Source organism: Tinamus guttatus, unplaced genomic scaffold (genome assembly GCF_059628265.1).
Source record: "Tinamus guttatus ecotype Peru unplaced genomic scaffold, ASM5962826v1 Tinamus_guttatus_pri_ptg000309l, whole genome shotgun sequence".
NCBI classification, from domain to species: domain Eukaryota; kingdom Metazoa; phylum Chordata; class Aves; order Tinamiformes; family Tinamidae; genus Tinamus; species Tinamus guttatus.
The window spans coordinates 191,399-210,562 of NW_028288843.1; the positions used below are offsets into that span (position 1 = coordinate 191,399).

The 19,164-nt window shown below is 35.2% G+C and overlaps 1 protein-coding gene across 1 annotated transcript in view; it reads left to right on the forward strand.

Moving 5' to 3' along the window:
* Positions 1-1,280: 1,280 nt before the first annotated feature.
* The window catches only part of ADAMTS6 (ADAM metallopeptidase with thrombospondin type 1 motif 6), a 129,577-nt gene continuing 111,693 nt past the window's right edge, over positions 1,281-19,164 (forward strand). The window contains exons 1-6 of the mRNA XM_088528473.1: positions 1,281-1,473; positions 2,242-2,606; positions 9,875-10,043; positions 15,977-16,194; positions 16,738-16,821; positions 17,307-17,452. Coding sequence (XP_088384599.1) covers positions 1,377-1,473; positions 2,242-2,606; positions 9,875-10,043; positions 15,977-16,194; positions 16,738-16,821; positions 17,307-17,452 — 1,079 coding nt within the window. The 5' untranslated portion in view covers positions 1,281-1,376. The remainder of the gene's footprint in view (positions 1,474-2,241; positions 2,607-9,874; positions 10,044-15,976; positions 16,195-16,737; positions 16,822-17,306; positions 17,453-19,164) is intronic.

Below are 19,164 nucleotides of genomic sequence, written 5' to 3' on the forward strand. Positions count from 1 at the left end.
TCTGCCTATTATTTATTTATTTTTAACCTTAACAGACAACCCATTGGCTGTATAGGTATTATGTGATTGAATGAGTGTCGTAAATTTACCTTGCTAAAATTGTGTGAGGGCCTTATCTAGCGCACTTGTAAGTGAATGTGTGTGCCTTTGGCCATTTCTTTCCATACAGTGTGCCCTTCTCAGGCGATCTGTTTTGACATCTGTGAGATGCTGCTGTAGGCAGCAGGTGTGCTGGAAGTTAAGAGGACTGATCGGTATCAACTGATGTGATACCTGTAAAGTATCCTGTGCTAAACTACTGGGTAGCTGCATAGACCTTCTGTTTAACCCCTGGCCAGATTTAGGGCTGCGTTTTAATATTACTGCAATAGTATTTAAACGAAGAAGTAAAAAAAAAAAAAAACCCAAACCCAAACACAACATGTTATTCACTTAATCCTATTACCCTTGAAGGGAAACAAAAGGAAAATAAAAATATATTCTAATATAGCAAACAGCACTCTCAGTATATCAGTATACAAGCCACTTTGGCAATGTATTTACAGTGTAATTAAAAAGTCAAAACTTGTGATAAATTCTAAAATTCATTCTTTGGTATTAGAATGTGCAGCACTCCCACTTAAGTGAATGAAAATTTTGCCTGCATAAGCAAAGTATGTCCAAGTAATAAGAAAATACATGCTGTGGAAAGATCAGATAACAGCACTCTGGATTTTTTCCCAGGTTCTTCCTTTGTCTGCCAGTATATTAGGTTTGGTTATTCACTGCTGAAATCAATGAATATACTGCATTGATTATGGCAGAACAAATCTGAACACAATATTTGAGAAATCTGAAAGTTTAATTGTATAAATTACTACACCTACTTAATTTGACGTGTATATATGAATCTCAAGCTGTATGGAACTTCTTGTTCAAGGTTGATGGTACTTCTTTTTGAAAGATCATGACCTTGGACCGTGAAAGTAGTAGTGGTTAAATGTTATTACAAAATGTTGTGTTGTATTTTATCCATTATTGTTGGTTAATATTTTGCAATATTGATCTGCTATAATGGAAAGAATTTGCCTTGACTCATTTTAATTTTTTTTTTTCAGGGAAAGAAATGGAGAAAATTCAGTAACTTCCAAGTCTAACGCCTTGCACATAACTGAATGAATTTTACAAATGCTTATTTTTGTGTTGAGAAAATGACTGCAGATGTAGAAGAAAATAGAGCTTGTTGGAAAAGAATACCTGTCAAAAAGTGGATGTCCAATATCTAATCTGGAAGTAATATAAATCTACCTGTTATGGTGCGATCCTGGAGTGGAATTAACTCTATAGCACACAGGTAGCCCAAAAAGGGGAAAATAAACTTTAAATTTTTCTAAATTATGGAAATTTTTTGGAAGACGTGGACATGGATTTTGAGCCTAGTCATTGTTTCATCGGAATTTCACAGTGACAAGAGGCTTTCATACAGTTCTCAAGGTAGGAGCCTGGCCTCTGTAGCTGCAGAAATCATCGATTTTTGTGTTAAACATGGGTGTTTTCTAAACCGTGTCTATAGAAATTGATGGTATTGTACAGACTCTTAATTCTGTCATGATTGATTATCATGGAAGAGTAATTACAGACAATCCGATTGAATTGTTGTCCTAATTTCTGTCTACTTTTACCTGTAAGAAAGCCTTGCCTCCAGTAAAACATTGTACTGGGTAACAGTTCAGAAATTTGCCAGAACCTCATTAACACTTTTTAAAAAGCAGGAAGTAAGGATCTAATCTTACTTTTGATATATTAACATTTGTAGGTTTTTATTGGAATGAAGCACCATTTGCATGTTTTTCCAAAGTAATACTTTTTGTCATTACTACTGTTTTTATTTTTGCAGGTGGATCTAATAGCTTTTTGGCTTTGAATGGTATCACTGGGAAGAATACGTCTTTTTAGGTAGAATTTAGCCCCAGATGTTTGCATATTTTGGGTATACAGGAAAAGATATGTAGTTTAAAACTCTGGTATTTCCAGTGACACCAAGTTAATAGAAAACTGAATGCCATTTGTTGACTTAGAAAGAAAGGATATTTTATTTATAAAGCTCTGCATCCTAAATTTACCTGAAAATGGCTTTCACTTGTGGGGGTGTTGAGATTTAGCCAAATACGTTAATGTTTGTACTACTACTTGTTGTTTCCTGTTATATTTTCTTCTCTTCTATGCCCACTCCCTGGACTGTCTTACCTTGTGATTACAAAGAGGAATTCCTGTCTTATCTTGAACACTACCAAGTAACAATCCCAATAAGGGTTGATCAAAATGGAGCCTTCCTCAGCTTTACTGTGAAAAATGCTAAACCCTCAAGGAGGCGGAGGAGCACAGACCCTTACGATCAAGAACTGGCAGCATCTAAGTTATTTTTTAAACTTTCTGCCTATGGCAAGCACTTTCATTTAAACCTGACTCTCAACACAGATTTGGTATCCAGACATTTTACAGTAGAATACTGGGGGAAAGATGGACCTCAATGGAAACACAGTTTTTTAGACCACTGTCATTACACAGGATATTTGCAAGACCAGCATAGTACAACTAAAGTGGCCTTAAGCAACTGCGATGGTCTGGTAAGTGCATGTTATATGTTCTTGTATAATAGTGTGCTGCTTCCGTTCTGTTCCAGAAGAACAATTTAATTGGTGTATCTTTCAGTCTTTGAAATTCCTGGGTGTCTGGGTCCTGGCAGAAGAGTATTCATCAGTTTCTTAAACTTAATTGTAAGTGCTAAGGCCCAATTCTTTAGTCCTTCAGCAACCAACATTTTTAGTGTTTACAGGGTCTGCTTCAGGGCTGCAAGATTAGGTCTGTGGCGAGATTATTGCAGATTATTAAAATTTTACACACCCAGTATCGAGGATGGGATACTGGGTCCTGTAGGATGCTTAGTCTCCAATAAGATATTGATTGAACTTAACAGTCACTTGCCATCTCTGAGAACTGGGCTGTATAAAATTCAAGTAAATAACAGAGGAGAGGAACTGCTTGGTGTAGAAGTTGTCATTACTAAATCCAAAGAGGAAAGAGGGTCATTTGCATGCATCAGAAAGTAACTCTTTTTTTTTTTTTTTTTTTTTTTTTGTTGATTACAAATCAAACAGTTGCAGTTAAGCTAAGGGTAGGTTTAGAAAGTCTTATCTCTTATTTTTTTCTTAATGAGCTGCTCTCACTGTTGATCTCTTGATCACATGGCAGTAATACTTGAATGTGAAAAAGCTCCATTTATTATAACAAAAGTGTTAAACCCCCGAACTGTTGTGTTACAAAATACTAAAATAGTGGAGCATTATTAAGAAATAGTAAATCAAGAATCTACTAATTACTTTAGTAAAAATATGTCTATGTATTGTGTTATTTTTGTTTGTTTTTATTATAGTAGAATGCCAGTCAGTTTCCTTGTTAGATGTAGACAGATCTAATTGATAAAGGAAAGAAATAATCAAGCAGAATTGCGAAAGTATGTCCTTTTTATTGTCCCTAGTGCTCTAGAATAATGCATCGTAGGGTGTGATTGCCAACAAAAGCCTGCAGTTTCAGAGCTGGACAGCTAGAAATACACCCAACCGTTCGAGATGTCCCTGATAAAGTCTAGGTTAACACTCTGAGTAGATAAAGAATTTAATGAGGATTACTAGGGTAAATGAACACAGCTTAATAGAGACTTAACTTCACTTTTACATTTCTCATGTAAGAACATTTTCTCACTGCCTTACACAATGAGGTAACTTTTAAGCACAGCTTTTGTGCATTGTTCTTCTGTCCGCTTTTTCATTCTTTTACTGCAGGAAAACTTTCTGTGTGTTCAGGTGTCAGTGCATTAACACAGTGTTTGTAAGTTAACTCTAGTTTGTGATGCTTCCCAGTTAAGTCATTATCAGCACAGCTTCCAGCAATTTTTGTTCTGAATGAGGCAGTCTTGCATGCCTGGCCATACCATGCTTCAGGTCATCTTCTTCATGGTCGTGCTTCTTGCTGGGGACTGCATGTGTCAGGTGCCCACTGCCTCTTCTTGAAGGACCAAGTCAGAAACATGTGAGGCTTCCATCATACTTTAGAAGCAGTAGTGAGGTGGCACAAGATGCTTTCTCACTCCTTCAAGGAAGCAGGGACCTGTTAAAGGGCTGCAGTGGTGAGCAGAACTCAAGAAACCTCTTCTGCTGCACAGTGTTGGCCCAGAACTGCATATGGGAGCTACCCCTCCCATAGATAAATCCATCACAGTTACTTTTAAAATGATTCCTACTGACAAACATTTTGTTATATGGCTACTTGTTAGAATGTGCTTAATACTTGCTGTAAATTGCTTTATTAACTATTACTTGTTTTAGAATTGGTGATAATTCAGCATATCGAAGATTCATGCTCAGGGCACTTGATATGTTTTCCAGTTTCCTTATTGGACTGCTGATCATATTCTGTATAGTCCTTTATCCGTATCTGTCCAAAGCCTGTGACCTTATGGGGTCAATAATACTAAAATAAGTAATAGCACCGAGTGATACTTTCTTCATTTTGGCTCACTTCCTACTTATGAACTTGAGCCATCCATTTGTGCCAGTCATTCTGTTAGGTTTCAGTATTGTCAGGTGAGTTAGATTTCCTCCCCTTATGAATTTTTTCAGTTCCTCTGTTTAGTTATCCAGGGTTACTGAGTGAAATTATGGCCGAATTAATGTAAATTGGGTGAATTTAAAGAACACTTACAGCATCTCAGATCAGCTTTAATGCAAATAGAGTTTTCAGTCTCATTATGATAAAACTGATCATCAGGCAGATCATTTCCCTCTCACTATTTCCAGTTTCAGCCTCTCTCTATATATTCATTTTACCTAGTGCCCCAGGATCGCAGACTACTAATTTAGTGTCATTCTTGTAGCTCCCATCTACTGGGCCCTGATTATACTATAAACTATATGAAGTTGTAAGAAGTGCTCTATAATCCAGTGACCAGTTACGTGAGGGAATTGAAGCAAGCTTCAAAACTCATGTTTACTTCAATGGATGTTCCATGGACAGATGGATTGCAGATTTGTCCTTCCCATGGAAAAAAAAAAGCCAGCAAATAGCAGTAGCTGGGGCCTTTACATGTTAGGTACAGTGAGATTGAGGCAGAAGTGCTGAGACATTGCTTAAGATGGGTATGTCATACTGCAGGGAAGAAAAACAGTGGCAGGCTGGCAAAAGAGTGAATTTCACATTATAAAGAGAGGTTTGCCTAAATATGAGCAGAATAAGTCTTAGAGATGGTAAGTTTGGGGCTGGTTGATAGTAGGAGTAAAGCAGAAATCAAACTTCACCTGTTCACCACCTCTACCTGCTTCTATGTGTCAGAGGTCTTCTTGAATGCTCGAGCAAGTTTTCCACTGTAGCAGTTTTTCTCATTTTGAGCCAAAAGTCCCGGTAGCAGGAAATACTTTTGAAATTTATAGAAAGTGATTTATTTTTAGGAAAGTGATTTGGAGGTTAAATCTCATTTTGGGATTACTATAGCTCCAAGGAAATGCTTTATGTAAAAGACCAAATATTTCCATGACATGTAAGAGTCCATACATTGTGCTGGGTACCACAGATGTCATTTTTCAAACAGAAATGGTTGAGAGAGTCCAAGAAGTAGATTGTAACTAAAAGAATGACCCTTACGTGTAATTCTTGGGTTAAAGGAAGAATTATTTTGCCAGGCAGCCTCATGTTCTTTTCATAATTTCATCAATTCATAGTTTTATAACTTGTTCATAGCCTTCTTAAATTAGCTAATTTGAAAGCTGATTCTCCTTTAAAGAAAACATCTACTTTTATAGATTGTAAACTGAACATAATGTGATATTTTAAGTAATATTTTTAAAACATAGGCAAAATTTATAATTTATAAAATTCAGAAAGATCATAAGTGATAGTAAAGGCTGATCTAGTAATCTTTTCTTTCTGGAGTTCTCTTTGATACTAATATGTATTTGCAGTATGGACTAAGTGTTCAGAAAATCTTGTAAAAGCTGTTCCTAGTTTTAAAGTGTACAAGTAGACTGCATGGTGTGCTGTTCTGTCCAGATCTGTGCTGCGTCCTTGAGAATACACTAAGCTAATGCAGCTGAGAATACGCTAAGCTAATGCAGCCTGTTTCATTAGGAACTGCATAGGAGCACAGAACCAACTGTAGTGGTATTGGGCTGCACTGTCAGACGTCAGAGACTTTTCAGAAGGTCGCATGGCTATTATTTTATATTAAAAATAGAAAAAACACAGATAAAGCATGTCTAGAGAGGTATAAAGCAGGGAAAAGCTTTGAAAAGCAACAGTGCTGTGTGGAAAACACATGCACTTGTTTTCTGGAATTCAATTTGATTTAGTAACTGATGAACATCTGAAGTGTGGTAAGGCTTGGCTCGACAGCCTGACGCAAAAAAGATTGCTTTTCACAAATTCAGGGGTGCTCTGCCTGGATTTGCTGATTTGCCTGAGCATGTCAAGCTGCTGGATCCAGACCTTGTATATGTTAGCAGGAGCTGGAGGTCAGTAGTGGGACTGGATAACACAGGACCTCAAACAATCTGTTTTAGATAAGTCTTGGGAATATTGCTTGTAGTAACCTTTCTGGGCATTTGGCTGATTTCTTAAATTAGTGATATTTTTATCCAAATATTTTGCTGGTCTTTCTTGCATCATAGTGATATCCCTTGTGCTTTGGAGCAGACATTTAATTTACAAGCTGTTAAAGTTCAATTGTAAAAGCAAAACTGAAAAAAAAATCCTTTAAATTCAAGCATGTAATTTGTATTTCCCTTTCTCAGCTGAAACTTAATTTTGGCCAAATAGTAGAAGATAGACCAAATATGGGGCTTAGAATGTCAGTTTGCATATAGTAGTGTAATTCACACTATTACCCAAGTGTTCCTGAATGCATATACAGTGGAAACCTCACTGAACACGAACATCTTCTAAATTTAGAATAAATGCTGTTTTCACTGAGGTATTGCCTCAGAGTTTAGACTGTTTTTTAAGAAAATAAAATTCACTTTGGTTCAACAAGATCACTTGCAATAGTGTAATATTGGAAGAACAGTTTTGTTTGCAACCTAAATTAATACACTCAAGGAAATGCTGGACTTGTATGTGCAAGGCTTATCGATAAGGTAGGGCAAGTGCTTTTCCACTGTTCAAAAATCACTCAGCTAGTTACAGAAACTGATCACATTCATGTTCTGACTATCTAGTGGCAGCTGTAATCTAAAAGTTACCCTTGATAAGTTTCTTAAGTGTTACTAAAATCTCATTTTGTTAAGCCACCATAGGGTTTGTGTAGGTGAGATAAGATACTGACTAGGCACAGGAGAAAAAAAAAAGGTGTTAATTTCCTGGTGCCTTCACTGATAGTACCTGAATGAGTGGTGATGGTAGTTTGTAGGTAGTCATGGTAGTTTTTCTCTTATACACAATTTATTTAGAGAATTAATGTTGCAATTAAGTGTTGTTTATGACATCTGAATTAAGTTGCTCCCACTGAGGTCATACCACCTCTGAGAACTATTAATTATAGTCTGATAGAGCCGTCTCAATTCCGCTCAGACCAACTAAACTGACTGGCTTTGAGTGCAGAACTGAAAGCTGTGTGCCCTAGAGTAATGCTGTGTGCCCTAGAGTAATCAGTGCTGGGTTAAGGCCTCTCTGTTGCAGAGACAGGGTTACGGTATGGATGATACTTCTGTCTTCTCAGACTTGGCAAAAAGCAGATGGTGTTAACCAGAGCCACTCTGCAGGATACTTTTCTGCTGGGAACAGTATAGCAGCACTTATAATGGACCAAGATTCTCCTGCACCCAGATGTCTGACATCTAGACTGGATGCAGTCCAGACCATCAAGGTTCTTTCCACACATGTGGCGAGTCTAGTTACAGTTTGGTTTATACTCGCAAGACTGTTTAAGCAGCAGTGTACCAGTAAGGGATTTATTTTTAATGACCTCTTAGATTTCAAATAACAAGAATGTCTTATTTTTTTGAGAGAAATTTTGTACCTATGTTGTCCAGATGAATGCAACCTCTGGTGGTGTTTTCCTTAGTAAATAGCTGAGTTCATAACACTATTGAAGAGGAACATCAGTTGTTACGGTTGCAGTATGTAAGAATGAACACATTTCTTTTTCCTTACACATTTCTTATGTTTTCAAAAACTATAAAAGGAATATATTTAGAGAACACTTTTATTCCTGAACTATTTTAAGGTTTATTTATTTTATAGGTTGTATGTTGTTATTGAAATCCAGTTGTTTTGGGAGTGAAGAGCAGCAGACAGTTAGTACACAGAACAGCAATAAGAGGAGAGTCTTGACCAGGTGTGAAATGACAAGTCCTAATCTCAGTATCTTTGGGTTATTTAAAGCAAATATGGATCAAATCCTTCATGGTTACTTGTATCTTAGAGGTCTTGCTGGAGAAATACAACCCATTTAAACGAGAGAGTCATGCATAAGGCTTGCTTTACAGAAAAAAAGGTAGCAGAAATAGAAATATACAACTGTATAAGTTGCTTCTTTAAGCAACTGTATATATATATGTGTGTGCGTGTGTATATATGCTTCTGTAGAGGATATTTTACAACCTTTAGGAAGCACCTTGAGATGAGTCCTTTGCACACATCATTGATTGCAGAGCTCAGTATATATTAATTCATGAAAATGTGTGTGTTGAATGAGATACTGAATAGTTCTAAATCCTCTTGAATTGGATTAAAAATTAATTCACAATTAAGAATATTTTTTACTTAAATAGTCTTTATAGTGGCTTTAATGGGATCTAGATGAATTCCTGATTCATCAAATCAGGATATAAATGCAGAATTTCCTGCTTTCCAGTCTACTATCTCTTTCTCCTAGTGTGGTAAGATTATATGTTCTGAAATTTCTTCGTACAGTAATCAGATTTTTTTTCAGATAGTAAGTGTCGAATTTGGGGTGTGTCAAGGCTGTTCCTCAATATCTGTATCTGAAAGGATCATCCAGTTGGATTTTTCTTGTAAAGTTCAGTTTTAGCATCTAAATATTTAGGAAATTGCATAGTTGGTATGAAATCTCCTCCTCCTTCTGTGAACCACTTCCTGTTTGGAAGAAGCTGAGTTTACAAATACCAAATGGAGATCTACCATTCTGTACTGCAGTATAAGGGGAAAAATGTTCGTTTATTATGGGGAAAGAGCTCTGGTACGTAATCAGCAACAGTTCTTATCTGCCAAAGGTCTGTGGTGAGACTTTTTAAGGGATAAATACTTTTTACATAGTTTATCTTAAGTTTTTACTAATAGTTTGATTTCAATTACTCTAGCTCGATTTTGGAATTCAGCATCTGAATGTAGAACACTGAATGTTGTCCCTGAATAATATTTTCTAAAATAAATCTTTATGCAGCTTTCCAGTGTACAGTAGTAAGAACTACTGATATGCCATCACAGAGGCATAGGAGGCTCACCCTCTGATTGAGGTCTTTTTGGCTTGGCATGACTTTTATGTATGAATCATGGAGTCCTGGAACATCTTTGTGAGCAGACTGCTTGTCATAGTTCAAAGAATATCTCTTGTTCTTTTACCACATCCACCTAAGATGATGGGAAAGAAAGAACTCCAGAAGTAGGGCTATGTCTGTTCTCCTGTTACTCTGTTTTGTATAGGGACCTACTCTTGCTCCTGCTAAAGTCAGTGGAGGAGACTGACTGACTCTTACACTATTTGCTGTGGTGGTGTGTTATGAAATTCTTCACAGAAATAAATGATAGTCCAATTACTGTAAATTAAACTTAATAGTTTTCTATTTTGTCTTTTGAAGTTTTTATGTTCTTTTTTTTCCCCCTTAAGCATGGAGTTATTGCTACAGAAGATGAAGAGTATTTTATAGAGCCTTTAAGGAATATAACAAAAAATTCCAGTAAATTTAATTATGAAAATGGTCATCCTCATGTTATTTACAAAAAGTCTACCATGCACCAACAACATCTCTATGATCATGGTCACTGTGGAGTCTCAGGTAAAAAAGTGTGAATGTCAGTTATGTATATAAAAGTCATAATTATAAAAATTATAACAACTTATGTTTTAAGATATTTGTAGTTGATATATAAGATATAGTGGACATGGTTGCAGTAGGAATTTTCCTCTGGAGGATGTGATGTGTCCCTTTTGAAAAGTAGTTTTGCATTTTTTTTTTTTCACATTAGCAATATTATATAGTAGTGTGATGAGCACAGGCTTCCTCATAATGCACTGCAGATGTGCCGTGTTCCCAGGCTAGGGACTTGAGTGGTTTGATTACTGGAGTAATGAAGTATTGCAGCTCAGTGTTTAATAAATGTTCCATCTAACTTGATATGTTAGAAATAAATTAGTACTGTCATTAACAATACATTTGGAACTGATCTGGAGTGCCCAGATCTTTCTCGCTTAAGGTGGCTTAGGTGTTTTGATATTATGGGTAGGTTTTTTGTTTGTTTTTGGTGAGTTTCAGTGGGTTAAGATTATTTCCTGACAGGCAATTCCAGGTGATTTACAGGTGACCTACAGGAAGGACCACATAGTTTTGAAGGAGGGATAGTTTTGCTTTAAAGCAGAATTTAACCTCCGCAAAAACACTTTTCAAATATCCTCCTTCTGACATGATTTCCACTTGCTTAAACTTAAGCCAAAAGCTAATTTCTTGAGTAGTAGTTCTTGGAGTTGAATCTGGCAAGTTGTTTTAGAGCATTAAAATGTTTTTCATGTATTTGAAAAATGATCTGGGGTTAATGTTTACGCTGTTGCTCTCAAGAATCGCTTGTTCTTAAAAGTTCAGTCCAGACATTATTTTTCCATGAGATTCAGTCCATAGGACAGGTTGGCAAATATTAAAATAATGTCATTGTTCATTGATATTACCTCTTCGCTTCTCCTTTTGGAAGTTGTAGCTTTTACTACCACTGGCTGACTGAACTTAAAACACAGATCTTATACCAAAAAAACATGTTTGGAGACATTTTTTTCCTGAGTAGTTCCATTAACTGTGATTAGATTGGTAGGAAATATCAAACTTTCTGTAACTAACTTCTTAATTAACACTTCTTAAGAAGTGTGATAATTGAAAAGTTCTTAATTTCATCTACATTCTAGGCTCTTCTCTGTGGTGTCTGGTGACAGGACGAGGGGTAACGGGTGTGAGTTGAAACACAGGAAGTTTAATCTCCATATGAGGGAGAGCTCCTTAACAGTGAGGGTGACAGAGCCCTGGAACGGGCTGCCCAGAGAGGCCGTGGAGTCTCCTTCTCTGGAGATCTTCCAAACCCACCTGGACGCAGTCCTGTGCCACGTGCTCTAGGTGACCCTGTGTGTGCAGGGGGTTGGACTAGATGACCTCTAGAGATCCCTTCCAACCTTAACCATTCTGTGATTCTTCTAATGATTGCAGAGCAATCTTCTAGCTATCTCCTTGTGCTACAAGACTTAGAACAGCTGTTTAACTGATTGTAAAATAAGATACTGTAATACACGGGGCACTCCAATTTAAGTATATTGCAATAGACCTCTTGTCCATCTTTCAGTCTTTTCCTTTCCTTGTATAGGGAATGCAACCACATAAGCCTCTTCAAATAAGTGAAAAATGTCTGACACTGCAAGGAATACATTGGCCTGTGTCAGATGTTACATTCTAAATGAATGCTTAGGAAGTTACCCTGCTCCAAGCGAGGGTGAAGCAGCAGCAGCTAATTGGTGAGACTTCATCTAACCATTCTGGTAGTGTGTCTTGTGGATCATATGCTGATCAGAGCTTTGTATCTAGTATCTTGTGTACATTTCTTTTGAAAAATCCAGTAATTTTAATGTAAGTTCCTTTATATTTAAAAAAATCCAGTAATTTTAGTGTAGGTTCCTTTGCATTTGATATGCTTCTGTCCTCGGTTCTTCTGCATTCTCTGTACTTTCATGTCTGTTGTATTCTTTAATCACTGAATCTTGCAAGCATTTGCGTCTTGCAAGCAGAAGATTATACTCATATATCTCAGTTTTCCTTTCCCCTCAGAACATTTACCTGATTTACCTTTGCTTTTTCCACAAAGTGAAAATTTCTGTAAACCTTTTTACTTCCTCAACTTTTCCAGATGCCATACTATTGTAATGTTTTCCCCCAAGTTACTAAAACCTTTTAAACTCATTTTTTTTAGCATCATATAAACCCTTAATCCCAAAGAAGCATGGCATCTAAAATATAGCAAGAATATCTAAAAAAAAATATCAAATAGTAATTTCCAGTTTCTCAGCTTTCAGACTCCGGAATTGAGGCCAAATTTACATTAATAACTTCATTTACTATTAGAATGAAATTTGTTCAGCATTTGAGTGTTATGAAAAGTTTTGAACATTCCCATTTCATGTTAGTTTTCTTTGGTTTGTTTTTTTCCCCCCAGTGTACATGCAGTTGTAACAAAACTGTTACTGCCTTTTGTTCACTTATGTTGTACAGGCAAATGGTTGTAGCTATCCTTTTGGAACAGTTTTGAGACTATAAGATGCTGGGAGGAGTCTGCTTATTTAGGTGTGCCACTATTACCGTGCTGACAAGTTTCCCCTATGTAATCAAGATCTAAATTTATCATGTATATGCTCTTGGTCAAGATATGGTCAGGATTGTTAAGATAGGAGAGAAAGAGAGCATTATTTGTGACTGTTGAGAGAAAAATCCCAATAACTGACCAAATGGGGCAGAGGGGTTGAGAGGATGTCAAGAGTTTGTTGAGATGATTATGTGATGGGTTATTTCACAGTACATAGCAGAATTATGGTGGTCCATACAAGAAAACAATTTGAGTGAAAGGGATGAAAATATTTCTTTATTTGACAGATTGGGTTCAGGTGAAATGTAGGATGGGATTGTGGCTGATTCCTTCAAATTTCAAGATTTTGAGCAGTTAGATACGTAAGAATGTTTTAAAATTAAAAAAAAAGTTGAATTAATTTTATGCATATGTTTCAACCAAATTAACTGCCTTATTAAATATAGCTGAAATCATTAAGATCCTGCTAAGAGGTTGTTAACATCAAATTCCACTCCGGAGGGATATTTCTATTTCAGAGGAAAAGTGTTAAAATATCCTATCATGTTTGCAACAAAGATTTTATTATGAACTGCTTTTGATGGTATTCTTGTTTGACTGTTTAGTTTACAGAAATATTTATTTTGATTGATAACGGATACTGTGCTATGCTATGGTTACAAAAGAAGTTCCATTGTGCAAATGCAAAAATAATGGATGAACTTAAATATATGGATTTTTTTTTGGTTTTGTTGCGCGTGCTTGTTTGTTGCGCGTGCTTGTTTGTTTTTATTGAAAGGCTGTGTTCTCATATTTGTGACTAAGATAGAAATTCTGCCTATTGGGCAATTTTAGAGTTGCATGAATGATTTTTTTTTGTTTGTTTGTTTATTTGTTACAAGTATGCAGGCTTTGGATATGCTTGAGAACAGGTTGGATTTGAATCCAGACAAGTGACGTCTGTGTTATTTAGAGAGGGCTCCATTGCATGCTCCCTCATGCAGCTATTTTGGTCCTGCCAGATTTTATAATGTATTCTAAAATGAAAAGAAAATAAATTCATGTAAAGTAACATACTAAAATTTAGTATGTTACTAAATGTTTAGTATTAGTTTAAAATACTAAAATCAGCACATGATTTTCCTAGCTGTATTTAGCACATGTAATTTTCTTCACTTTTGTGGGATCTTGTTTGTTTTTATGTTTTCTCCCCTTTTATTCCTCTTGTCCCTCCCTGTATCATTAAAGGAATGACTTAATCATAGAATCCTTAAGGTTGGAAGGGACCTCTAGAGGTCATCTAGTCCAACCCCCCTGCACACGCAGGGTCACCTAGAGCATGTGGCACAGGACTGCGTCCAAGCGGGTTTTGAAGATCTCCAGAGAAGGAGACTCCACAACCTCTCTGGGCAGCCTGTTCCAGCGCTCTGTCACCCTCACTGTTAAAAATTTTTCCTTTAGTTCCTGTGGAACTCTTGGTGTTTCAATTTGTGGCTGTTTCCTCTAGTTCTATCGGTGCCACCACTGGAAAGCAGAAAATGTGGGTGCCATAGTTGTAGACTCCTTGTCTGTACACATTGAATTTCTTTTCATTTGTGACTTAAAACTAAATTTCTTTTTAGTTTTGACTTTGTTTTCAACTTACTAATATCGATGTTTAATGCCAATTCAAAGGAATTTTTCCAAACTGGAGTGTGGAGGAAAATGACCTGATCTGCCTCAGATTTCTGTGTTAACTAATTGGGTTTGAAATGATTAAGCAGATTTGCATTTTATAAATGAAAAAATTATGTGGAATGAATGTGGAGATAATATATATTTATAAAGTAATTTTAGCATTGTAAAATCATCTGAAGTCCTCGTACGCCATTTGCTATTTGAACATGAATCAAATGTTCTTAATTTTTTTAAAAACAAAATTCCCGACATTCCTAAATCACTGCTTTGGTGAGCTTAAAATCTCTGAACAATTAAAGTTACTTTGGGTTTCTTAGAATACAGGCGAAAAACATGGAAAAGGCCATTGATCACAGAATCTTCAAAAAGCTTTAATACCCAATACTATTTTTTAGAATGTGTTTAATCATGTTAAGACTTGCAGAATGATGAGCATTTTTATTGTCATTTTGTCAATTACCCGATTTATTTTCATTTTTAAACTTTTCTAATGCAACTTTTAAAACCAACACTGCAGACTTGGAAACAGCACTGCCATGGGAATGGTGAAGCTTTGTACACCAAGTTTTGACATGAACATGTAGCTCTTGCTGTAGGTCTTGCCCTTTGTTAATAGGGTCTTCAGCTGAACTGCATGAAGTTTTGCCTTTTTCATAGAAGGTACCATTCGTACCTCAACAGCTTCTTAATTGAAACAGCTTCAGGAGGGATAAGGTTATACCTCTGACATTAGTCACATGAGTGCTACTTATTAAGACAATAGAAATATATATTTAACTTCTAATGTTATACTCATTCACAGCTAGCAGCTGTTTTGTAATCCTACGTAAGGAAAAGGGGGCTAGTATAAACTAAAGAATGATATCAGTGTGAGTCTGTATGGAAAAAGGATACTTTTTACACATAAAGTCGGGGTGGGGAAGGAGGGACTCAATTTTGCGTAGAGGAATTCAAATAGAAAAGAAATGCAGTTTTGCTGATAATTTTGACTGGATTTTTAATATTCAGTTTGTATTTAAATGCTGATTTTTTGATAGCAAAACATTTATTTGAACTTTGAAAGTACAAGAATTAATATGTTTCGAAATTAGTGTTAAAAATAACTAAAATTATCCTGTGTCAGACCATTTAAAGCTTCCTATTATAGTGAATTAATGAGGTATATAATATTTAATTGCTTTTTAAAAAAAGAGAGGTTTAGCCGAGTACTATTATGCATTAATCACAACTGACCGATAGTTGAATAATTTCATAGCAGAGAAATTGGGTTATTTTATTATCAGAATGTTTAATTTCTTAGTGTATTTTGATTCTTTTTACCTTAATTTTGTACTTCGGGTTTCCAGTACATTTGCGTTTTGAAATATTATAGCAGTCTTATTCTTATCCTTAAATACTGAAACGTACTCGTGCTTAGTTATAATTAATCTTTAATATTAACATAGCTGTGTAGAATTATCTTTTAAGGTGATAGTTCAGCATCTTCTCTGAGAATGAGACCATCTCTTATAACAAAGCTGTTTTCTTCATTATATATTACTTTAAAATCAAATATACTTTTTAAATAATTATTAATATAGCGTATAGATTTAATTTTCCCTTGTCTCAAGAAAGTCTAGTTGTTTTCATAAGATTTAGGATTTTAATCTCAACCTAAAACAGCTGTATTTGCTCAAGTTTTAGTAGGAACCCATCTGAAGTGTTTAATTGTTTTGGTTTCTAGAAAACCTCCCAAAAAGCAGTAAGCCTTGGTCCATGAGTGATGCATCTGCTTCTCCAACTTCACCTCCAGTTAATGACACGCTAAACAGCCATGTTCGACAGAAGAGATCCATAAGCCTAGAACGCTTTGTGGAGACACTGGTAGTAGCAGACAAAATGATGGTGGGATACCATGGTCGCAAAGACATTGAACATTACATTTTGAGTGTTATGAATATTGTAAGTTTGATCCCTGTCTGTGTTTGTTCCCTCTTATGCATGTAACTTTCATGTTCTGAAATCATAAGTGTCTATAAAACATTGTTTATTTACTGATGTGAATAATACTTTAATGTATGCATCTGCTCCCAGTAATTAGTACTTGAAATATGTCAAATACTGTATTTTTCCCCACAAAACTAATGTTGTTTCTGTCAAGAAGTATACTGTATTCACTTTTAGATTATGTCTCTGATATTAAATTCATATGATTACGCCGAAAGATTATACAGTTTTATTTTGTTGTTTAAATCAAGAACCTCAATGCTCTTTATAATGGGTGGATTATGAAATAAGATATAAAGAATTTTCATTGAAAAATAATTGAAGAATTTTATTTTACTAAATGGTCAGTTGCCGCTTCAAAAATAGTTCTTATTCAGGTGATAATTTCATAATATTAATTATCATTATATTTAACAGGGAAAATGATTAATTTTTAGTCATGAAACAAGTAGTATTTCTTGTCTGACTTTGTGTCTTTTCTTATTTTCTGGAGGTCAGGTTGCCAAACTTTATCGTGATTCCAGTCTAGGAAACGTTGTGAATATTATAGTGACTCGTTTAATTGTCCTCACTGAAGATCAGGTAAGAGTTGTTTCACTTATATTTTGTATCTTTGGAAATACGAGGCACTCTATAGTATTATAGATTTCATTTAGTAACTGCTTAAAATGGCTGCATTTGTGTATTAACTCGTCTACTTTAATCAAGACAAAACAGTGAGAAGGAATATTTCCTCGCATGCCAGCTCAAAGATACATGTTGATTACTTCAGGTGAATGTTAATACACCTTCAGAGATATCAGCTTTTATTTTTAGCTCTGTATCTTGATATTCCAATTTTTTTTTGTGTTGACATAATCATTAATAAAGTTGAAGCAGAAATAATGTCTGTTCAGTAATATAAAACTGAGCTTTGGGTCAGATTTTACACAGATAAAATTTGGCAAAAAGAAGTTATTCCTAGAAACCACTGCTTCTAATTATACTCCCATTTAGTCTTCAGAAGGCTTAACAACTGACCTTAGTAATTTGTTTGGAACATTTCTGGTATGCATGTTGTATTGCAGCCAAACTTGGAGATAAACCACCATGCAGACAAGTCCCTCGATAGCTTCTGTAAGTGGCAGAAATCCATTCTCTCCCACCAAAGTGATGGAAACACCATTCCAGAAAATGGGATTGCCCACCATGATAATGCGGTTCTTATTACTAGGTATGGTCATTATAAGTATTGTGTTTATTTTATTTTCTTTCTGTAGCTTTCTTGTTCTTACTTTTATATAGAGGCTAGTTTTAAAATAGTATAACTGGTAGGTAATCTTATGAGGAGAAAAAATAACAGATGGTGTTTTTTTAACGATATCAGACTTAAAGTACAGATTAAAATTTGGGAAGGTAAGATGTACAAATTACTTGTCTCTGCTGTTATTGCTCGTTTCCTAACTGCCAATGGAAAGTATACTGATAAAACAGATCTTATTGAGCATTTTTTAGTTTTATCCTCATGGCGGGGGGAAAAAGAAAAACTATTCTTCAAATTACAGAAGACAAAACACTGTGGAAAATGTTTTGTTAACCATCTGCAATACTTTTTTTAGTAAGAATTCCAAGCCAGAACTTCAGTTATTGTAAATCATCATTTTTCGTCTGAAACAACAGTTTCTTGAAGGTTCCAGCAATGTGAGAATCTGCTTTGTAGTTTTTATTTAATATGCTAGGGTTAAGATGAGAGCAGTCACTTTTAATAGCTACTCTGAAAACCTGAGTTTGTGCACATTTGCCTGTACTCCATTGGTACTGTGACACATCCAACAGTGCTCCCTCTGTAATGTTGCAGTCTCGGTAAATCAATGTGTTGCTGTGTATAGAGGTGGGTAAACAACTATACTTTACTAGGAGATTTGTTTCCAGGAGTTTAAGGATGGTATTCTTCTCTTCCCTTAAGTGTTAAATAAACATGAAGTGCAGCAGCACTAATTTGGGTTGGCATCTTTTCATTATAATTTATTTTCCTGTAAAATTTCTGTACTGCTGTGTATGTGACCTTTTTATGGAATCATTATGTTCACTGCAAAAATTTTTAAAATAATCAGTTTTACTTGGACTTTTTCATAAAATATGATTGCGGCTATGTTTTTTGAGGGAGGATTTGTTGTTGTTGTTTTTGTTTCCTTTTGAAAGGAATGGTCTGCATTTTTATATTCATATTTTAAGTATTATTGTTACTGTATAGTGCTAATGATAGCATGTAATAACTAGAATGTTTAAATATCAAAGTTGAGAGCTATTTTAGTTCAATGTGCTTAAGAAGTGCCCCATATTAAAAGAATAGAATTGAGAATAAAATGTAATTACATTCCAAAGTCTTGATTTTTGCAAAGACCTCTATGCTCACTTTTTTTTTTTTTTAATGCATGCAAGTTATCCCCTTATCTTCAAATGGACTGTTTATTAATTTAATTAATTAATTTAAATTATTAAATTATTAATTTAATAATTATTAATTTAAATTATTAAATTAATTTAAATAATTAAAATTAAATCCATATTTACAGCTGTGGCCACATGTCTGACTTTGGCTGGCATAATTTAGTCCCAGAGTAAAAAATTGCAGCCTGTTGATGCTTTGAGTGCATCTGAGGCTTCCCAATATACATGAGCTGTGTCGATACCACTGAACTTGTACTAGTGTAGGTGAATAACTTGATATTATTGGTGTTACTCTGGTGCTGCAAAATGCAGTTGTTTTTCCTCTTTCACAAATGTTATACTCAAATGTTATAACACCCCTGGTTTTTATTGCTATACAGTCTATATTGGCTTTCCTGTTGTATAGGATGTTCCTAGCACAAATATGAAGAGATCTGTGTTCCAGGTTATGGCTTAAATCAGTGTTAGAATGGCCTTGCAACTTTAATAGGAGAA